The sequence below is a fragment of the Apteryx mantelli genome, chromosome 4 (genome assembly GCF_036417845.1).
Source record: "Apteryx mantelli isolate bAptMan1 chromosome 4, bAptMan1.hap1, whole genome shotgun sequence".
In the NCBI taxonomy this organism is placed as follows: domain Eukaryota; kingdom Metazoa; phylum Chordata; class Aves; order Apterygiformes; family Apterygidae; genus Apteryx; species Apteryx mantelli.
Genome location: NC_089981.1, coordinates 79,281,772 through 79,298,402, shown reverse-complemented (window position 1 = coordinate 79,298,402; position 16,631 = coordinate 79,281,772). Strand labels below are relative to the sequence as shown.

General features: G+C 54.5%; 1 protein-coding gene across 1 annotated transcript in view; it reads right to left on the bottom strand.

The window, feature by feature from the left end:
- Positions 1 to 12,712, bottom strand: part of KIF26A (kinesin family member 26A) — a 101,643-nt gene extending 88,931 nt beyond the window's left edge. The window contains exons 1-2 of the mRNA XM_067295688.1: positions 12,578 to 12,712; positions 9,823 to 10,068 (exon numbers count right to left, since the gene is read on the bottom strand). Of these exons, the coding sequence (XP_067151789.1) occupies positions 9,823 to 10,068; positions 12,578 to 12,712 (381 nt within the window). The remainder of the gene's footprint in view (positions 1 to 9,822; positions 10,069 to 12,577) is intronic.
- Between the last annotated feature and the right edge of the window lie 3,919 nt (positions 12,713 to 16,631).

The following is a 16,631-nucleotide window of genomic DNA, read 5'->3' as shown; positions in this document are numbered from 1 at the left end:
AGGGCACATGTGGACAGCGGGAGGGTCTCATCAGAGGTCCAGCTCGGCTTCCTCTCCCTCCCTGGAGTCCTAGTTCCCACAGTCAGAGCAGCCAGCTCTCTCCACAGACACATGTATGTGTGTTTAACACAAAACTGAGGCAATATCCCAACACAGCTGACACTTCTCAAGTAATATCCAAGTCAACCAAAACTTCCCTTTTTCTAATGCCAGGCCAAACACCAGCACATCTCTGCTGCTCTGTCAATACAACACAGTGCAACACGGGCAAAGGTTGGCATGTTCCTTACAGTTATCCTAAGCGTACTCTCCACATGGGAAGCAAAATCCCCTTTGCCCTGGCCACCTGGGATTAACTCACTCAACTATCTCCATACACTTCCTTCAATCATGTGGATGCCAGGTGATCTAGCATCATAGGTCAGACTTCAGCTGCTGAAAACAGGCCACCTCCGTCTGACTTTCACTATTTATTGCTGCTGAAAATCATCTATTTTCATGAAACAAACTGTGCAGGATAAACCCAGTCTGGGTTGGGCAACTGGCCGCCCAGGCCTGGTGCTGCAAGCTCTTGGCTTCTGGAGCCAACTCAACACCAAGGCCTACTAAAGCCCCCACGGGGAGAGCACTAAACGCATTTATTAGGTTTGGCTCTGGGCCATTTTTCTCCTGGAAACTGGGCTGCTGTTCGCTATAGCCAGCTGCAGTTAGGCAGCAGATACAAGCAATTGCTTTTACACTAGTCATGCCAGCCAATTTGGTGCTAAAGATAGGGTCTGTCCCAGCACCAGTACTCAGAGAAGGCCCAAGCCCTACAGCAGAAAGAGCTTGAATGCTTTCACCATACCATACCAAACCAAGCAGTGCAGAAGGACCCAAAAGTAGTAAATTAACTGAAACAAGGATGGCCAGATTTCCTGATCATACAAGCCACTTATATGTCTTCATATTTCTGACAGCTGCTCTTTCTTGGGACGGGAATCGGCTGAGTAACAGGGCAACCCTGTGCCATTGACGTCCGCAACCCCACAGGATCGCTTCCTTGCACGGAGACGCAGAAAACTCGGCAGCACAGCTCTGCCAAGGGCTGTGTGATGCAGCCCGGGCACAGCTGCTGCATCTGAACTGCTCAAGAGTCATGTAAGAGGCACAAGCAGTCCACCCCTGCCAAAAATTTTACTTGATAAAGCTACATTTTATGGTGAAAGAAACTGCTGAACTCTGAGGTCCAGGAGCAACGATGCTAACAAGAGTAAATACATATACAACACACAATACAACAGGCACAACACCATGCAACGAAAAGAGTACATACAAACTGAACACATCTGACTTCCCAAAAGACTATTAAAACACAAAGCCAAATGCTACCCATTTACAGTATAATCGCCACTGATCAATATATACACATGGATGGTGACACAAACCATGCTGTAACAAATCGCATGATGCGGTAAAACAGGAAACACATTTAAGTGTAATCTTTTGAATGCTGCGAAAACTGGGGCTAATGCTTCACTTGCACAGTTAACGCTGCAAACCAGTCGACGCTCGGCCTAGCTAGAGGTATCACGTTCCCGTTTTGTTCCGGCAAAACTTCCCATCCTGTTCACCGAGCAGCGCAAAATCCCTCAGCAGCATTAGGAGAAGATTTGCTAAGAGCTAAATGAAAATTGATCATTTTCCCACAGCCGTCCGGCATTGCAATCGACCCCGCGCAGGTATTGACATATGGCAATTCCCCCTGTCCCCAGCCGAAACTCGGAGCTCCCTGCCAAATTCCAGGGGCGCGGATCAAAGGCTCATTTTAAGGCCGGACCCAGACAGAAGGATAATTGTGTGTGCCTAAGCCTTTTTTGTGAGCAAGCGTTGGAATTTCGCTGATTCACCGTACATTAGGGTGATACACGCACTACAGCCAGACTCTCAGTGAGAAAATAAACATGCCACAGCAGTATTAAGCTGCCTAGAATAGATGGTTATATTTGTATGGGTTAAACATTCTTTTTCCAGCATGAAAATGAACATCTGCCACTTGGACGCCTTGGCACTTGGACGTTCATGCAGCTTCAAAGCAAAGAATTCAGTCAAAATAACTATACACCAAAAGTTTACATTCACTTTCACATACCTTAAAGAAGAATGTATTACTGCTGCAAAGTGACATCCTCGCCTTGCTTGAGATAATCGTTTGAATGCTTTGCTTTCAGCTTTCTCTGCAAATTTTTCCCTTTTTTTCCATTTAAAAATAATACATATTTAATGAAAAAAAAAAAAGTAGCAAACTTCGGCATAAATTTCAACGGCAGCATGAGGGACTGAAGGCACTCAGGAGTTCCTGATTTACTGCGAGGACCCGCCACGCTGCCACCACGCAGCTTTCTAGTTTCGCCACACGACCTCACGGCACAGTGTGCAATGAGTCCCTTCTAGATATGATCCTTACGGCTCTCATCTACCCTCCTGGGCTAGTCACAAACCTGCTCGTTGCGCAAGCTCCACATCGCCTGGACACCCTCTGCAGTACCCCAGCCCCTTCCACTGCCTCACCACACCCCTCTTTGCTAACCAACAGATTTTTGGGGCTATTTCTATTTTCATGGATTATCTGAGGTCCCCGGCAGTCAGACAGCCCAACTAATATCAGCAGTCCATGATGCTCAGTGCTGTACAAATGGATAGCAAGAGAGTCCCCACCACACAAAATAAGTTTTCACTGGAAACGGACAAAGGACGGATGGATTTTATCTTTGTTGGACAAAGGAGGAAATAAGCACACAGATATTAAGCCACTTGCCCAAATTCACACACAAAGTCTTTGACAGATCTAGGGATTAAATTCAGGTCCTGCATTCTTAACCAGTGTCTTAATGGGACACTGCTCTTCCCGTTGACAAAGCCAGTGGGAGATGCGGTAGCTCTCAAAGTAAAGCCCAACTTTTCTCTCCTTAGCTACTCCTCTGAAAGACCTTACAAAATTAGTAGACACTTGTGACAGAAACCAGCCTTTTCCTGATCACGGGCCCAGCCAATGCAGACAGAAGACTCCTGCCTTCCCCCAAACACCTTCCATTTTAGGATATATTGGCAACATAAGTATGAAACAGTTATTCCAGTGCTGCAGGTCTGAGGTCAGAGGACACGGAGAGTATTCAGACAAATCAAATTCCATAGATTTTTGGTAAATAAAAAACCGAGGATATGATACTCCCAAATAGACAGCTGTCTGCTGCACTCAATATGAGCAATATCCAAATAGATCTAGATCAGGAAGGTAATCCAATTCCCAGGCAGCAGAAAGGCAACAGCATCCTTATGGAAAAATATTTCATTTCAGACACACAGGCAGTTCCAGACAGAAGATTCTCCTCCTCTGGACAGGGCGAAGCAATGTCTCTGCTCTCTATTGAGGACAAAATGTTCATCACCAGCTGAACAGTCAGGCGCTAGCTGGCTCCTCGCTACGTCAGCGCCTTCACAGTGCGAAAAAGGATTCAGACTCACACAGTGCAGTTTTTGCGAGGCAGCCAAGCAGTGGCAGACCCATGCAGCAACTGCATAAGTCGTGGGCGATCCCGGCCTCGGGAAAGAAAAATCTCTTGGCGGTTTCAGCCATTCCCGCTCCAAACCACGGCACTGTGAGGCCAAGAGAGCCCGTCACGATCAGCTGCTGCGGGCTGGGGGTGAGGAGGATGACTAGTGCCTCCCACAGCCTCGCTCTTAACAAGTCAGAGGTTGGAATCACTGTAGGTTGAAACTCTTGGCAAAAACAATAAAGCAACTACTACATCTTTCAACAGGTTCAAAGTAACCTCAGATGTTAGGAGCAGATGCTCTTTTCCACCCCCTGGGATTTTCAAATGGTTTGTGTTTCCTCCCTTTTCCCTAATAGGCCAGGGTGCTGAAGGAATTAGCTACAGAAAGAGCCAGAGCAATACTAATTACTCTCAGCTACCCGGCAGACCACAGCACCTTCAGCTAATTGCACAACCCCAGCTCCCCCACTTCAGATCCCCCAGTGAGAAGGTCTGTTGCCTCAGGCATCTGTACTGCAAGATAATCCTGCTCACCTGTCTTTTAAAAGGGCATGCTTGAAAATCCTAAATGTCTAAAGCAAACTCATTACAATGAGGTCGCGCAGCCTATCATACAGCATGGGGACTGCCGCGTTGGCTGAAACAAGTGAACTGCTCATGCCAACACATTTGATGCAGGGTTGTCGCTAGCCCCTTTATTAGACTGCACACGTACCTGAAATCCACATCCGAGCTCAGAGCAGGGAATAGGTGGGAATAACAAAGCGCACCTGGCCCTCCAGAGCCCTCACTCATTAAGACTGCAGTCCTCGGTCCTATCCTTTTAGCCCGGTTTTCTAAAGCAATGAGGACTGTATTGCCCTCCTTTGTCCTTCTTGCTGCCAGCCCTCTTTAACAGCTTTTGAACCGTCTGAAGTTGAGGCAGAAGGCTCAGAGTAAGTTCCTACATCATCCAGAAACTGGCAGTGAGAGCAGCTGGGCAGGACCCAGCCATTAGTAGTTGTTTTGCCAAAGCTGGACAGCCAGTGAGTATTAGCTTACTGTCAGCCAAACAGCACGTGTGTAGCTCTTACTGACCCTGAGAACATGCTGTCTCTTATTGGGGGACAAACGGGGGACATCTGGGACTAATGCGGTGGGATAGGGAGGACAAAGGAGGTGAACAAATTGTTCATCCACCTAAAGCATGCTTCCTTTAGTTCTGCTGCTCATGGAAGCATGGGGGGACTATTTAACATACATGTGAAACCCATGGGAAAGAGCATGCCATGCCCAAAACCTTGTTCTTCATCTCCCTTTCAGGTGATGCAATCAATGGCACATGCAGGTGCACCAAGAGACCATCCCTTTGGTAAGAAATGTGTGGGGTAGGAGTTCAATTCAGACAAGAGCAGGGATGGCCAAACCTGTACCAAACTCCAGAGGGGAGGCAACCACTGACCTCTACGAAAGACTGGAAATGTGGAGTAGCATTAGTTTCAGTGCAGTTCCTTGATAACCGGACATTAACACTGCCCACCAAACAAGGAAGAGGTACTTTCCTCCCACTCTTCTCAGACCCAGGCCCAGTAATCATCAGTATCCTCTCAAATCAACCCATCCACAGCCTAAGGCAGCCTGATTTAAGTGGGAGGTTACACAGTCTATGGGTAATGTGTGGCACTTCACAACATCTGTAAAGTCGAGACACGTTCTGCACCAGTCGACGCCAACAGTATGTCTAAAGCCAACACTATCCTCCCCATTTTCCGGAAAAGCCAGGCTTCTTCCAGCTCTAGCTAACACAGAGCTGACCTACCTCACAAGGAGGAAGAGCTGCCAAGAACACAGCAGGCTGCTACTTGCTTGGCTCCCTCAAATGATTCATGGTTCATTAGCAACTAATAGAACGACCTGTCCTAAGTACCCAGACTCTCCACAGGTCAGGATTGGCAGGAGATCTCTTTATACACAACCACCACTTAGTGGGTCAACTGGGAATAGGAGGAATACTCTGTTTTCTAGAAATCAGAGGAAAAGCATTCTCCATGCCCACCCTCAGATCATGGCACATGCCATCAGCAAGAAAGAGCGCACACACTCACTCCTTTGTTTCTCCAGTTCCCTGGAAGCCTCATCTCCTTTCAGTGGTGTCCCTTGTGCAAGGCACAGTGAAGATGATGTGATAGGAAAAAAAAAAGCAGTGAAGAAAAGCAGCTCCCAAAATCGAGGACAGCAAGAACTCAGTTGAACTCAGGTTATAATACAATATGCTTGGTTTTGCCCCATAATGCTGCATCTGTCACCTGTCTGCCTTGGTCATAGGTACAACACAAAGAATTGGGCTGGTGAAATTAGATATTTGAACTCCTGAGCTGGAAGAAACATGTTCTTCAATTTTTATCACTTGCAAAATGAACTTTCTGATCTTGGCCTCTTTCTAGTACTGATAAAAAAAATGCTTTTATTACAAAATAAGTGGGTATGATTTTTTGTTTAAGCCAAAATAGCTACACCAGTAGAAAACCCTTCTGTGGATATATCAGGTGCACATTCCCCATGCCAAGAGAGCTTTCTCCTCTGCTCATTAAGGATTAGCTAAAAACATCTTAAAGTAGCCGTATATCTTTATGGGTGTGCCTGCACTAGAGGGACTGCAGAGTTTAGTTCCAAAGATGCAGCTGCAAAAATACATCTTTTGTGTAGGACAGTCCCTGCCTGTCCCCTTTTTTTCTGAGACACACACCTCTTTAGAAATGAGAGCATGTTTGGGCTTACTGTACAGAGGCATTGCGCAAATTAATTAATTAGCATTTGTGAAGTACTGTGAAGATTTTAGGTGCTAAGTATTATTATTACTAATTTAATCTACATTCCCATTCAGTCCTCAGCCTCTCTTGTGAAACTGCCAACAATGATGCCAATTAGTGATAATTGTCGTCGTGGTTTTGCGACAAGGCTGTTTGCCAACTGGGAGCGAGACGGGGACCACCAACTCATTTCACATGGATCACCCAACAGCTGCCAAACAGGAGCAACTTCCAGGCGCTAACAACCAGCTCTCAGCTCCAGCCAGAACCCCAGAGGTAGGAGATCCCATATCCCATTACCGATTCCCCAGGCATACAGCCTGCAAGACAAATACAAAACTTTTAATTAGCAATAAATCAAGACACCTTTTTTTTTCCCCCCTCCACTATTTCAATACATGATCCAGTAACTGATGCTGATACTGCAATAGGAAATGCTCATCTGTACTATTTCAGATCAAACTTTACTTGTTTCCACCCTTGCTTGATTAAAATTACATTTTGCTTCACATACAGGCCTCACTGTGGCAGCAAACTGTAAAGACAACAACAGTAAAGAGAAGGGAATTGACAGTGTAGGGTGCAGTAAATCTTGTATTAAGGAGCCTTATTCAAGAGTTTTAACATAAGCAAAGAGGTGTATCTTTATATCAGCAGTCAAAAGAAATTTGGAGAACTTTACACAGACACAAACAACTAACAGCCTTCTGTAATCAATGCACATCATCTGAGTACCGAAACTTCAAATTATTTATATATTTTAAATAAGTTTAATTGAAAGGACAGCAACACATAAACTGCATGAATCATAGCCCTCTCGAGCAATTAGATTTGTTATCCTTGCAGACAACAAACAATATGTTGGCTTTTTATTCTAATGGGAATTCAATCCCTTGTCAGCTGCCCCACGCAGAAGAATACAACTTCTCTCTTTCATCAGTAAAGATATCAACAGCAGGAAACTAGCCCTTCTTTCATCTCCGAGGCACCCACCCACCTTTCCAAAGAGTTTTAAACCAGGTGTGGAAATCTTTCTGAATCTATGCTGAAAGATCCCTTAATTATTATGGCAAAGGACATACAAATCCTTTGAGCGTGCAGCATACTCCAAGCAGTAGCCTTTCTGGTGTTTACTCATCCACTAGCCACTTGGCTTGACAGTACATTAGAACAACTTATAAGTTGGCTTTTACTTTATGGGCATGAAACTCTTACAGAGGGGAGCTGCTTTTTCAAATGTCTTGTTATATAATTAAACAAGAAAGAAAGAAAGAAAGAAAAACGCAAGCTGCCTTTCTGGCACAAACGTTACATAGTGCTCAACCTGCCAGCATATTGCATCAGATTCTCCCTGCAATGCCAATTCACAGCAGCTGAGTATCTGAACTACTGACTCTTATCTCCTGCTAACTTACTTCGCACTCCGAAGGCAATAAGTAGGACTGTTTATTGCATCTTCTTTCCCGAAGAGCTGCTCACTACACTAGGACTAGTGGGTTTTGACCTTGCAATTAGGCTAGGAGTATCACAACTATTTGAAAATGTATTAAAAAAAGAAATCAATTATCTCCTAACTCTACTGTATGCTACTCAGCAAGTAAACTCCAGGTATCTATTACCCTGTGATCAACTTTGTCAAGGTTTTGACACCGTGATGACTACTATTTTATTACTTCTCTAGGCATGCTTTGAAACCCTGCAGAAAAGGAGGCTTAATTTACCCATCATCAAGTGCTTATCAAGGAAGCCCCCTGGGACTTGCAGAAACGAGACCACACAAACAGGCCTTTGCTCACAGGTCTCCTCACCCGCACACCTGGGCAAGGCCTGCCAACTCTCCTGTACCGCTGCCTTTTTTCCCATGACAAAGATCCTCTTGCAGATAGGACACTATTCTTTCCATTGAGGCCAAGACCCACATGAGGATAAGAACAGGGTTGTGCGCTCCGCGCTGAGGGGCATATCACACACGCTTCCCAATGGGAAATTCAGCTTCTTTCCACCGCTTATGGCAACCCAGAAAACAAAAGGTCCAACCGTTCTGACTTCGGTGAGATGAGATACGTGACCTTTCACACTGCAGAAATAAGAACTCACTCCAGACCTAGTAGGTCAAGAGAAAAACTCCTGTGGATTTCAAAGGAGTTTGGATCAGGCCTGAAAATACAAACCTCACTGTGCCTTCTGACACCGCTCCACAATGCGCTTCCAAACAAAACTATATTTAGATTCAGTGGGAATTCTGTAGATCATACAGGAACTCTTTGAATGAAAATGAAGGTCAATAGGGTTTGGTTTCCTCTTCAGACCCTCCCCCCCATTCTTGCAAACATCTAGATAAGCATTGTTTAGAAAACAATATGTTACTTCCAAATGTTATCAAAAACCTAGCACACATTTTGCGAGCCGTGAAACAGAATCACCGCAACTTTCTGTTGCATTTTGCCCTGTCAGCTAATCTTTATGATCTCGTAAGCTGCCTAGTGCATCCAGACAGTGCATTTTTTCACCTGTATCATCTTTTAAGAATTTTGTTTCACATGCTCTTACTAAAGCAAGAAAGACTGGAAGTAACAATAAAGAGCTCTGATATACAGAAAAGAAACACATAAAGAAAAACTGTGCAGATAATACAAATAAAGCTGCCCATATGCTAAGTGAAACCTCTGGGGTGCTCACGCATTTTATCCATTCACTAGCAGTTACGTGTGAGTGCCCAACGCAAGGCACAAACGCAAGGAAAACGATGCAGCCCCGGCTTACGCGAGTGGGACCAAGGGCGGGAATTAGCTCACGGGGCAGTGAGGAATACTCAAACATCCAGACGGCGAAAGCCCAGCGAAACCATCCTTCTCAAAGCATCTTCCAGGGACAGAAAGCAGGCACGTCCCAAACGCGAGTGTGTGATTTTCAGCCGCATTTTACGGCCTCCCTGGAAGGAGGAGCTGAGCCGCAGCTACTGACAGCTTGTAATAAAAGGAATGAATGTGCTGCAAAGCCCAGCTGCAGCCTCCGAAACTGTGTCACTAGGGCTCCGAGGCAAAGGCCACCGAGAGCAGCTCCTGCAGCGCCGGATAAGGAGCTGCTCGGGCGCCCGAGCTCCTTGCGCGAGTTGAGCGGCTCCGCGCTCGGCGCAGCGCGTGTCCTGGACGGCACCCGCACCGCGCTTAATCCCGTCCCGCTCATCTTGCCCAGTCGCTGCTTCCCTCTGAACTATTTTGGCAGCCGGTGACTACACCGAGGGGGAGCTTGCAACAGCGCGGTTTCGTTTTGATAAAGCCTCGAAGGGGAAATCCTTGGACTTCTGCAGAACCCCCCTCTGGCCTGGAAATCGCCCCCTTCGCGGCCACGCTCTGCTCCTACAGCAGCGCGGATGCGCCGCTGAGTCGCTCTGCCCCCCGCGCCCCCCGCCCCGCCGGCACCTCCCCCGCGCCCGCGCCGCCGTCGGGGCGCCCGCGGTGCTCGGCGCTGCGCAGCCCGCCGCGGCGCTCACTTACCGGCAGCGCGTTGGGCGGGCAGCCGGCGGCGGCCAGCCGCGCCGCCTGCCTCCGCAGCTCGCCCAGCTTGGCCTGGCAGCTGCGGCACCAGCCGCCGGCCGCGGCCCGCTCCAGGTGGCGCGGCTCGGCGCCCGCGGCGGCGCCCGCGCCCTCGGGCGGCGGCCGGCTGGCGCAGCGCTCCTCGTCGGCGGCGGCCGGCGGCCTCTTGCGCGGCGAGAGCTCCCGCGCCGCGCTCCCCTCCGCCACCTGCGGAGAGAGCAGAGCTCAGCGCCGCGGCTCGCCGCAAACGCAGCACCCCCCCCCCCCAAAAAAAAAAAGAAAAACGCCGCCGGGGAGGAGGGTTGCGTCGACTTACCCCCGGCGCCCGGGGCTCCGGTCCCGGAGCCTTCCTGCCCGCGGCCGCGATCATGGTGGCGGCGGGATGCGCCCCGCTCCGCACCCTAGCGCGGGCGGCGCGGCGCCCATAGCGGGGCGCGGGAGCCGACGGCGGGGAGAGGCGGCGGCCGGGGGTGCCGCAAGCTCAGGTCCTCGCGTCCCCCCCGTCCAGGCTGCCGCGGCTCGGCGCTAGGTGATGTTGCCTCCCATGTTGCGAGAGGAGTAAAGTTTGGGCTGGAAGTCGGGAGAGGGGGTGGGAGAGGGAGGAGGAGTGCGCTCCCCACGGCGGCACGGGAAAGGACCCAGAGCCCCGCAGCACGTCGGAAAAAAGCTGCCGAAGTGCTCGGAGGGCCGGGGAGGAGGGGCCCGGCGGGGGGGGTGGGGTGAGCGGGGCGGGGGGCCGCGGCCAGGACGGGACGGGGTGTGGGGCTGAGGGGTTTTGGCTTTTCCTAGTGACCCTAGAAGCCGGTCCCAAACCGGTGCGAGCGAAGCGGCGGCACTGCCACAGCTGACTCCTTCACACTGAAACTCCCGAGTCCCTCCGGAGTGGGGAGGAGGGGGGGAAGGGAATAAAACGGAGCGCGTCGGGGCTGCCGGTCCCGCCGCGGAGGGCGGAGGCGGGAAAGCCGCGGGCGCGGGGCAGGCGCTGGGCTGAGGGCGAGCGGCGAAGGGGGGCGCCGGGCAGGGACGGGCCCCTTCCCCCCCGCGCCTTGCGCGTCGCCGCTCGCCGTCGGGGGCTGCGCCGCCCCCGCGGGCAGATGCGCGGGGCGCAGCCGCCGCCGGGCCCCGCTCCGCAGTCGCTCCGCGAGCGCGCGGCGATGTTCCTACATGTGAAAATCGACCTGACAGATGGAGAAATTAACGTTCGCAGCTAATTGTCTACTTGGCTGCCGCTCCGGCTCGTATATTTAGCACTTTTCTCTCTCTTCTTTTTTTTTAGCTTTCCCCCAGAGAGATGAATACGCGCCACTTACTAGCATTAGTTCCCCCTGGCTAGTCCCGTCCCCACCGCGGCGGCCCGCTCCCCCCTGCAGCCGCGTGGGCAGAGCGCGGCACCGGCCTCAGCCCCGCCAGCAGCGTGCAGCGCAGCGCAGCGCAGCGCAGCGGGCGGCGGCGGCGGCTCCGCGGCGGCTCCGCGCGGCTCCGGCGGCCGGCGCCGTCCCTGTGACCCGAGCGCCACCTGCCGGCTCCGCGGGGCGCAGCGGCGGGGCCGGGCCGGGACCCGTGCGCGCCCCGGCCCCGGCCCCGGCCCGGCCCCCGGGGGGCAGCGGCGCCGCTGGCGGCGGCTTCCCCCGGCGCCGCTAAGCGCAGCCTGCTTGTTTCCTTCTCCCTCACCGCCGTTGCGCGGATGGGCGCCGCAAGCGCGGTGCATTCCGCGCGGTGGGGGTCCGCTGTGAGCAGCGCCGAGCACAGAGAGAGCGGAATAAAAATAAATAAATAAATAAATAACAAGAGCCGCCTTCTTCGGCCGCGTAAACTTCCCTGGCTCTCTAGAGCACGTGTCTCAAGCAAGATGCCCCCCCAAAAGCGTCCATACCCCCATGGGGGGCTGCGGCCATGTGGCCCCCCGGCACGGCGCTGCGCTGCGCGGCCCCCCGCGAGCGCGCAGCGTCTGCGCGGCCGCGGGGAGGACAGCGAGCAGGGCCCCTCGGGGCCTCGCGGCTCCGGGCCGGGCGCCTGGAGCCCGATAAAAGTTTCGGAGGGGCGGCGAGCAGAGGAGCGGGCCGGGGCCGGGGCCGGGGCCAGGCCGCTGCCCGGCTGCTGTGCCGCACCGCGCGGGCACGCACCGGTGCGCACGGAGGGAGACGTGCATCTGAGCGGGGCGCCCCGCTGCTCAGGGCTCCCCGCGGCTCTCCGGCAACTCGCTTAAATGTATCATGTGCCGGAGTAACGGCTGCAAAAAACTCCTTCGTCTCCAAGTGTCAGGTCGGACGAGGGGGAAGCGGAGAGGATGCGCTCCCCTCGCGGTGCTGGGGCTGAGCTCCGAGCTGCGCGGCCGGGCTGCGCCACCCGCTCTTTTTTATTTAAAAAGAAAAAAATATCGCTCCTGGAAATACCGAGGCGCCCAGCCCTCCCCTCTCCTCCGCTCCCGGTTTCGGCGGCTTCCCCGCGGTTTGCAGCCGGGAGGGCGCCCCGGGAGCGGGCCGGGCTGCGCGGCCCCCCGCGCAGCGCCGCGGAGCCGCCCGGACTGTTCGTGGTGCTGAAAGCCGCCCCGGCGCAGCAGCCGCCGACTTCGCCCCGGGGCCCGGCGGCCGCGGCGCCCCGCGAAGTTTGCGGCGCCGCTGCCTCCGCCCCTGCGTGAGCCGGGCCGGAGGGAGGGCAGGCAGCGGGCCCCCCCCGGCACCCAGCCGCGCAGCCCGGCGCCGCGAGGTGCCCCTACCTTGCCTTTCCTCCGCAGGAGGTGGCTGGTGAAGCCGAAGATGATCTCCGAGTCCAAGCACAAGGCTCCTAGCTCCAGCAAGCTGGGGTTTTTCCTCGTGGCGTTGGAGGCATCGGGCGGTTTTTGAAAAGCCATAGTTTGGGGTTGAAAATATCCGGCTCCCTGAGCGGCGGCGATGTATTTGTATACAAAAAAAAAAAAAAAGGATAAAATGGCAAACACCCCCTACCCCTTAAAAAAAAAAGCCAGACGCGGGTGAGTTACTCCTTCATCTGACAGGGTGCGCGCTGCTGGGGTTAGGTAGCCAGCAGCCGGGCAGCAGATCCACCAGCCTCTCCGCCTCTCTCTGCCTCTGCCCGCCGCTCTCCCTCCCGTTTTATCCCCCCTCCAGCGCACCTTGCCTGACGAGCGAGCGCGGTGCGAGCCCCGCTCAGCGCCCCGCCGGCGCCGCGGCCGCGGCCGGGGCCGCCGCTGCGCTGGGTGCGCGGGGCCGGCAGCGCCCTGCTCCCCCGCGGCCGGCCATGAGCTCGCCGAGCGAGGGGGCTCCCACCGCCCGCTGGCCAGGAGCCCGCACTGCGAGCCTCCTGCCTCCCCCCATCCACTGCTGGGTGGGTTTAGGGTTGGGTGGGTTTTTTTTTTTTCCCTCTCTCTCTCTTTCCCTCCTCCTTCTCCTCCTCCTCCGAGGTGAGCGCAAGGAGGGAAGAGCTGCCAGTGAAGTCAGTTTAGGAGGGGAAAAAGGCACGCACAGAAACAAAAAGGAAGAAAAAAGAAATATAAAAAAGGAAAGCTTGAGGGAATAGAGGTAAAGCACTTTCCGGAAGGCGTCCGGTCCTCACTCCTCTAAAAGGCTCCCCTCCCTTTTTTTTTTTTTCTGTTTAATTTTATTTGCAACGGGTGAGTATTGCGATGAGGGAGCGAGCTCGTCCTCATCGAGAGGGCAAAGAAACAGGTCTGCGATGGCTGCTGGGGGAGCTTTCCCTGCAGGCTGCCCGCGCGGGACTGCCGCGCACCCCCGCGTGTCCCCCGCGTGTCCCAGCCCGCCCCTCTCTCACCCAGGCGTGCTGGGGCAGAGCCCTTGCGCTTGGGCGCCCCGCCGGGGCGCGGCCGCAGCGCTGCTAGCCGCGGAGGGGCGCGGAGGGCGCAAGCCCGTCCCGTCGGGGCTGCAGCCGCGGAGCCGGCGGGCGGGAGCGGGAGCGGCAGCGGGGCGGCGGGGTGGCCGGGGCTCGCCGGCGGAGGCGGGCCCGGGCGCTGCTCCGAGCACTAACCCCTTGCTCTGCATTTCCCCGCTGACCAGACGACTCACACCCCGACAAAAGCATCGCCCCGCTTCGCCGTGTCCGCAGGGGACCGAGCTGAACGCCCTGCTTAGCCCGCCTGCGCCGGGCCGCGCTCGCCGCACTCATCCCCTCGCGGCGCCTCCGCCTCTGCAGCCGCGCTCAGCGCTCCCGCACGGCGCGGGGCTCCGCCGCGGGCGCGCAGCGGGGCGGCCGCTGCCCTCGTGCCGCCGCGGTGACCGCGGCCCCGGGCAGGCGGCCCCGGGCGGGGCTCAGGCCGTGCCCACCCGCGGCGCCGCCTCGGAGGGGAGCTGGCGCTTCTGCCGGGGGGCGCGGTGTGGCGGTGGGCGCTGGGGGGAGAGGAGGGAGGGAGGGAAGGAGAGGGAAAGGGGAAGGGAAAGGGGAAAGGAAAAAGCAGAGGGAAAGGGAAAGGGAAAAGGAAAGGGAAAGAGGAAAGGAAAAAGAAGAAAGGAAGGGAGGAAGGAAGGGAGGAGGGAAGGGAGGAAGGAAGGGAGGGAGGAAGGAAGGAAGGAAGGGAGGAAGGAAGGAAGGAAGGGAGGGAGGGAGGGAGGAAGGAAGGAAGGGAGGGAGGGAGGGAGGGAGGGAGGGAAAGGAAATAATCCAAGGCTACAAAAGGATGCCATAGCTTCTCTTTATTCTGAATCGTACTGGGCCCCTGCTCTGGGCTTTCAGCTGATTAAAAGCTTGTGCTTTAGATAAGAGAGACCAATTAATGTGTGGCTCCCTACAACAGGGCTCCATAGGTGATTGCAGGAGGGATGCTTGAATGGAGGGGAGGAGGAGGGATGGTCAGATGCTTACAGCAAAGGGGGAAGGATTCCTCTGACTTCCTTATTGCCTCCATTCCTGATAGAGACATCTAAAGCCAAATATGAGCCAAGGTGTCAGATGGGTCCTGAGACCACCTGGGAATGGAAGCTGCAGGGACCTAGCCCCTGTCTGTCCTGTTTACCACCACCTCCTCACTGCCCTCACCTGTACAGGTGGGACATGTCCCTGGCCCTGGTGGATCCCCATGTTGGGAAGGTGCCGTATTTCCAAGGGGGTGGGAAAAGTATTGTAAAGGGCAGGGCAGAAGGAAAAGCAATTGTAGCAAAATGGTGATGTGGCCATCACCTGTCCAGGTAAAGAGTGTCCCGCACAGGCCCTCAGCCCAAGTGCTCAGCAGGAGATAGGAAGGTGCACACCACCAGCACCAGGGCAAAAAATGTCATTTGCAGTGCCTTGGGGAAAGAGACTTGGAAACATCCCAGGGCAGAGGCAAACATGGCCATATCAGGGAGGCTCACGGCCTGCTTCAGAGGAGGCTGGAGGCATTTCTCCCTGTCCCCTACATCTTCAGTCCAACCCAAATTCAAGCCCTCAACCTGCCCTGGCCTGGCCCCAAAGGGAGTCAGGCTCTTCCCTGTCCCTGTCCCACAGGGTGTCCAGCCCACCAGGTCTCCTTTCCCCACCAGGTCTCCCTTCTCCACCAAAGTCTGCCCCTACTCCCAGGCTCTCTGCTTAGGAGGGACCTTCTGGAAGGCCTGGATCCAAAATGTGCCCTGCAAGTCAGGCACTGAGGGGCCCTGTGCAGCCCCCAACCTCACCCCTAATCCCAGAAATTCTCTCTTCGATAATGCCTGACAAAGCAAAAAAATCTCCCCACCCCACTGCCCTCAGGTGTCTTGCCGATAAACAAGCTGAAGGGAAAGTTATTAGCTTTTATTCATGGTGTCTAAACTAAAGTAAAACATCAACGGGTGACTGTACATAATAATAGACTAGATAAAGTCCATTTTTCTTGGGCCCTCTGAAAGCGATCCCCGAGCATTAAAACGGGTCTCTTAATAAATATCTTATCTCCTCGCCACAGAGCCCTGGCTGCAGATAACCAGACAGCCATTACTGTACCTCTGAAATAACCCCATTTCCATCAGGGCCACTTCAAACAGGCTCCTCTGCAAGCCCCCCTCCCCGTGAAGGGGGGCCAGGCACCCGTGGGGGGCAGGGGCTCTCCCCGGGGACTCCTGCCCACAGCAGGCAGGAAAAGACCTGGCAGGGTGGGGGGTCATTGCATTGCAATGCATCCCCCCCTCCCTGAGTCCAGGCTGCTGCTTTACCCGGGGTAAATGTGGGAGCAGAGCTCACTCTCTGGGGGCCTGTGCCTGCCCCGGGCCCTGCCCGCGCCCGGGGGGTGCGCAGCCCACACCTGGCCATGCTGCTGCAGGGCCAGCCCAGCCCGGATCCGCAAAGGAGTCGCTTAAAAATATAGGGTTAGGGAAAGTGGGAGCTGTGTGTGTGTGTGTGTGTGTGTGTGTGTGTGTGTGTGTGTGTGTCCCCGACTCACCTGTGGCAAGGCCAGTGTGGGTGCAGGCTCGTCCTCCCTGGCACGATACCTCCTCTACATTTGGTGACAAGGTGGCTTCGGTCGCTTTTGGGTCCCCTCACAGCGCTGGCTGCCCTGGGGTGCAGAGGTGGCCATCCACTGCAGGAGGGGGCTCACGACCCAGCCGGGGGGTACAATTTCAGGGCTGAACCCTGCAAGCCAGCCAGGCCCTCCCCACAAGCGAGGGGGCAGCTGAGCAGCAGAGGACGGACACGCATCCCTGCAAGCCACAACTTGCCGTCTCCTGCAGAAAAGGCCTTTCCTCCCTGCTGCATGCAGCGTGGGCTGCCGTGTGACGCTGCACAGGTTGCATTGGCGCTCATTTATTAATACACCGTACAGGTGATAGTGGATTTATTAAGTATATTGCTGTGATTTCACATTTAATTTA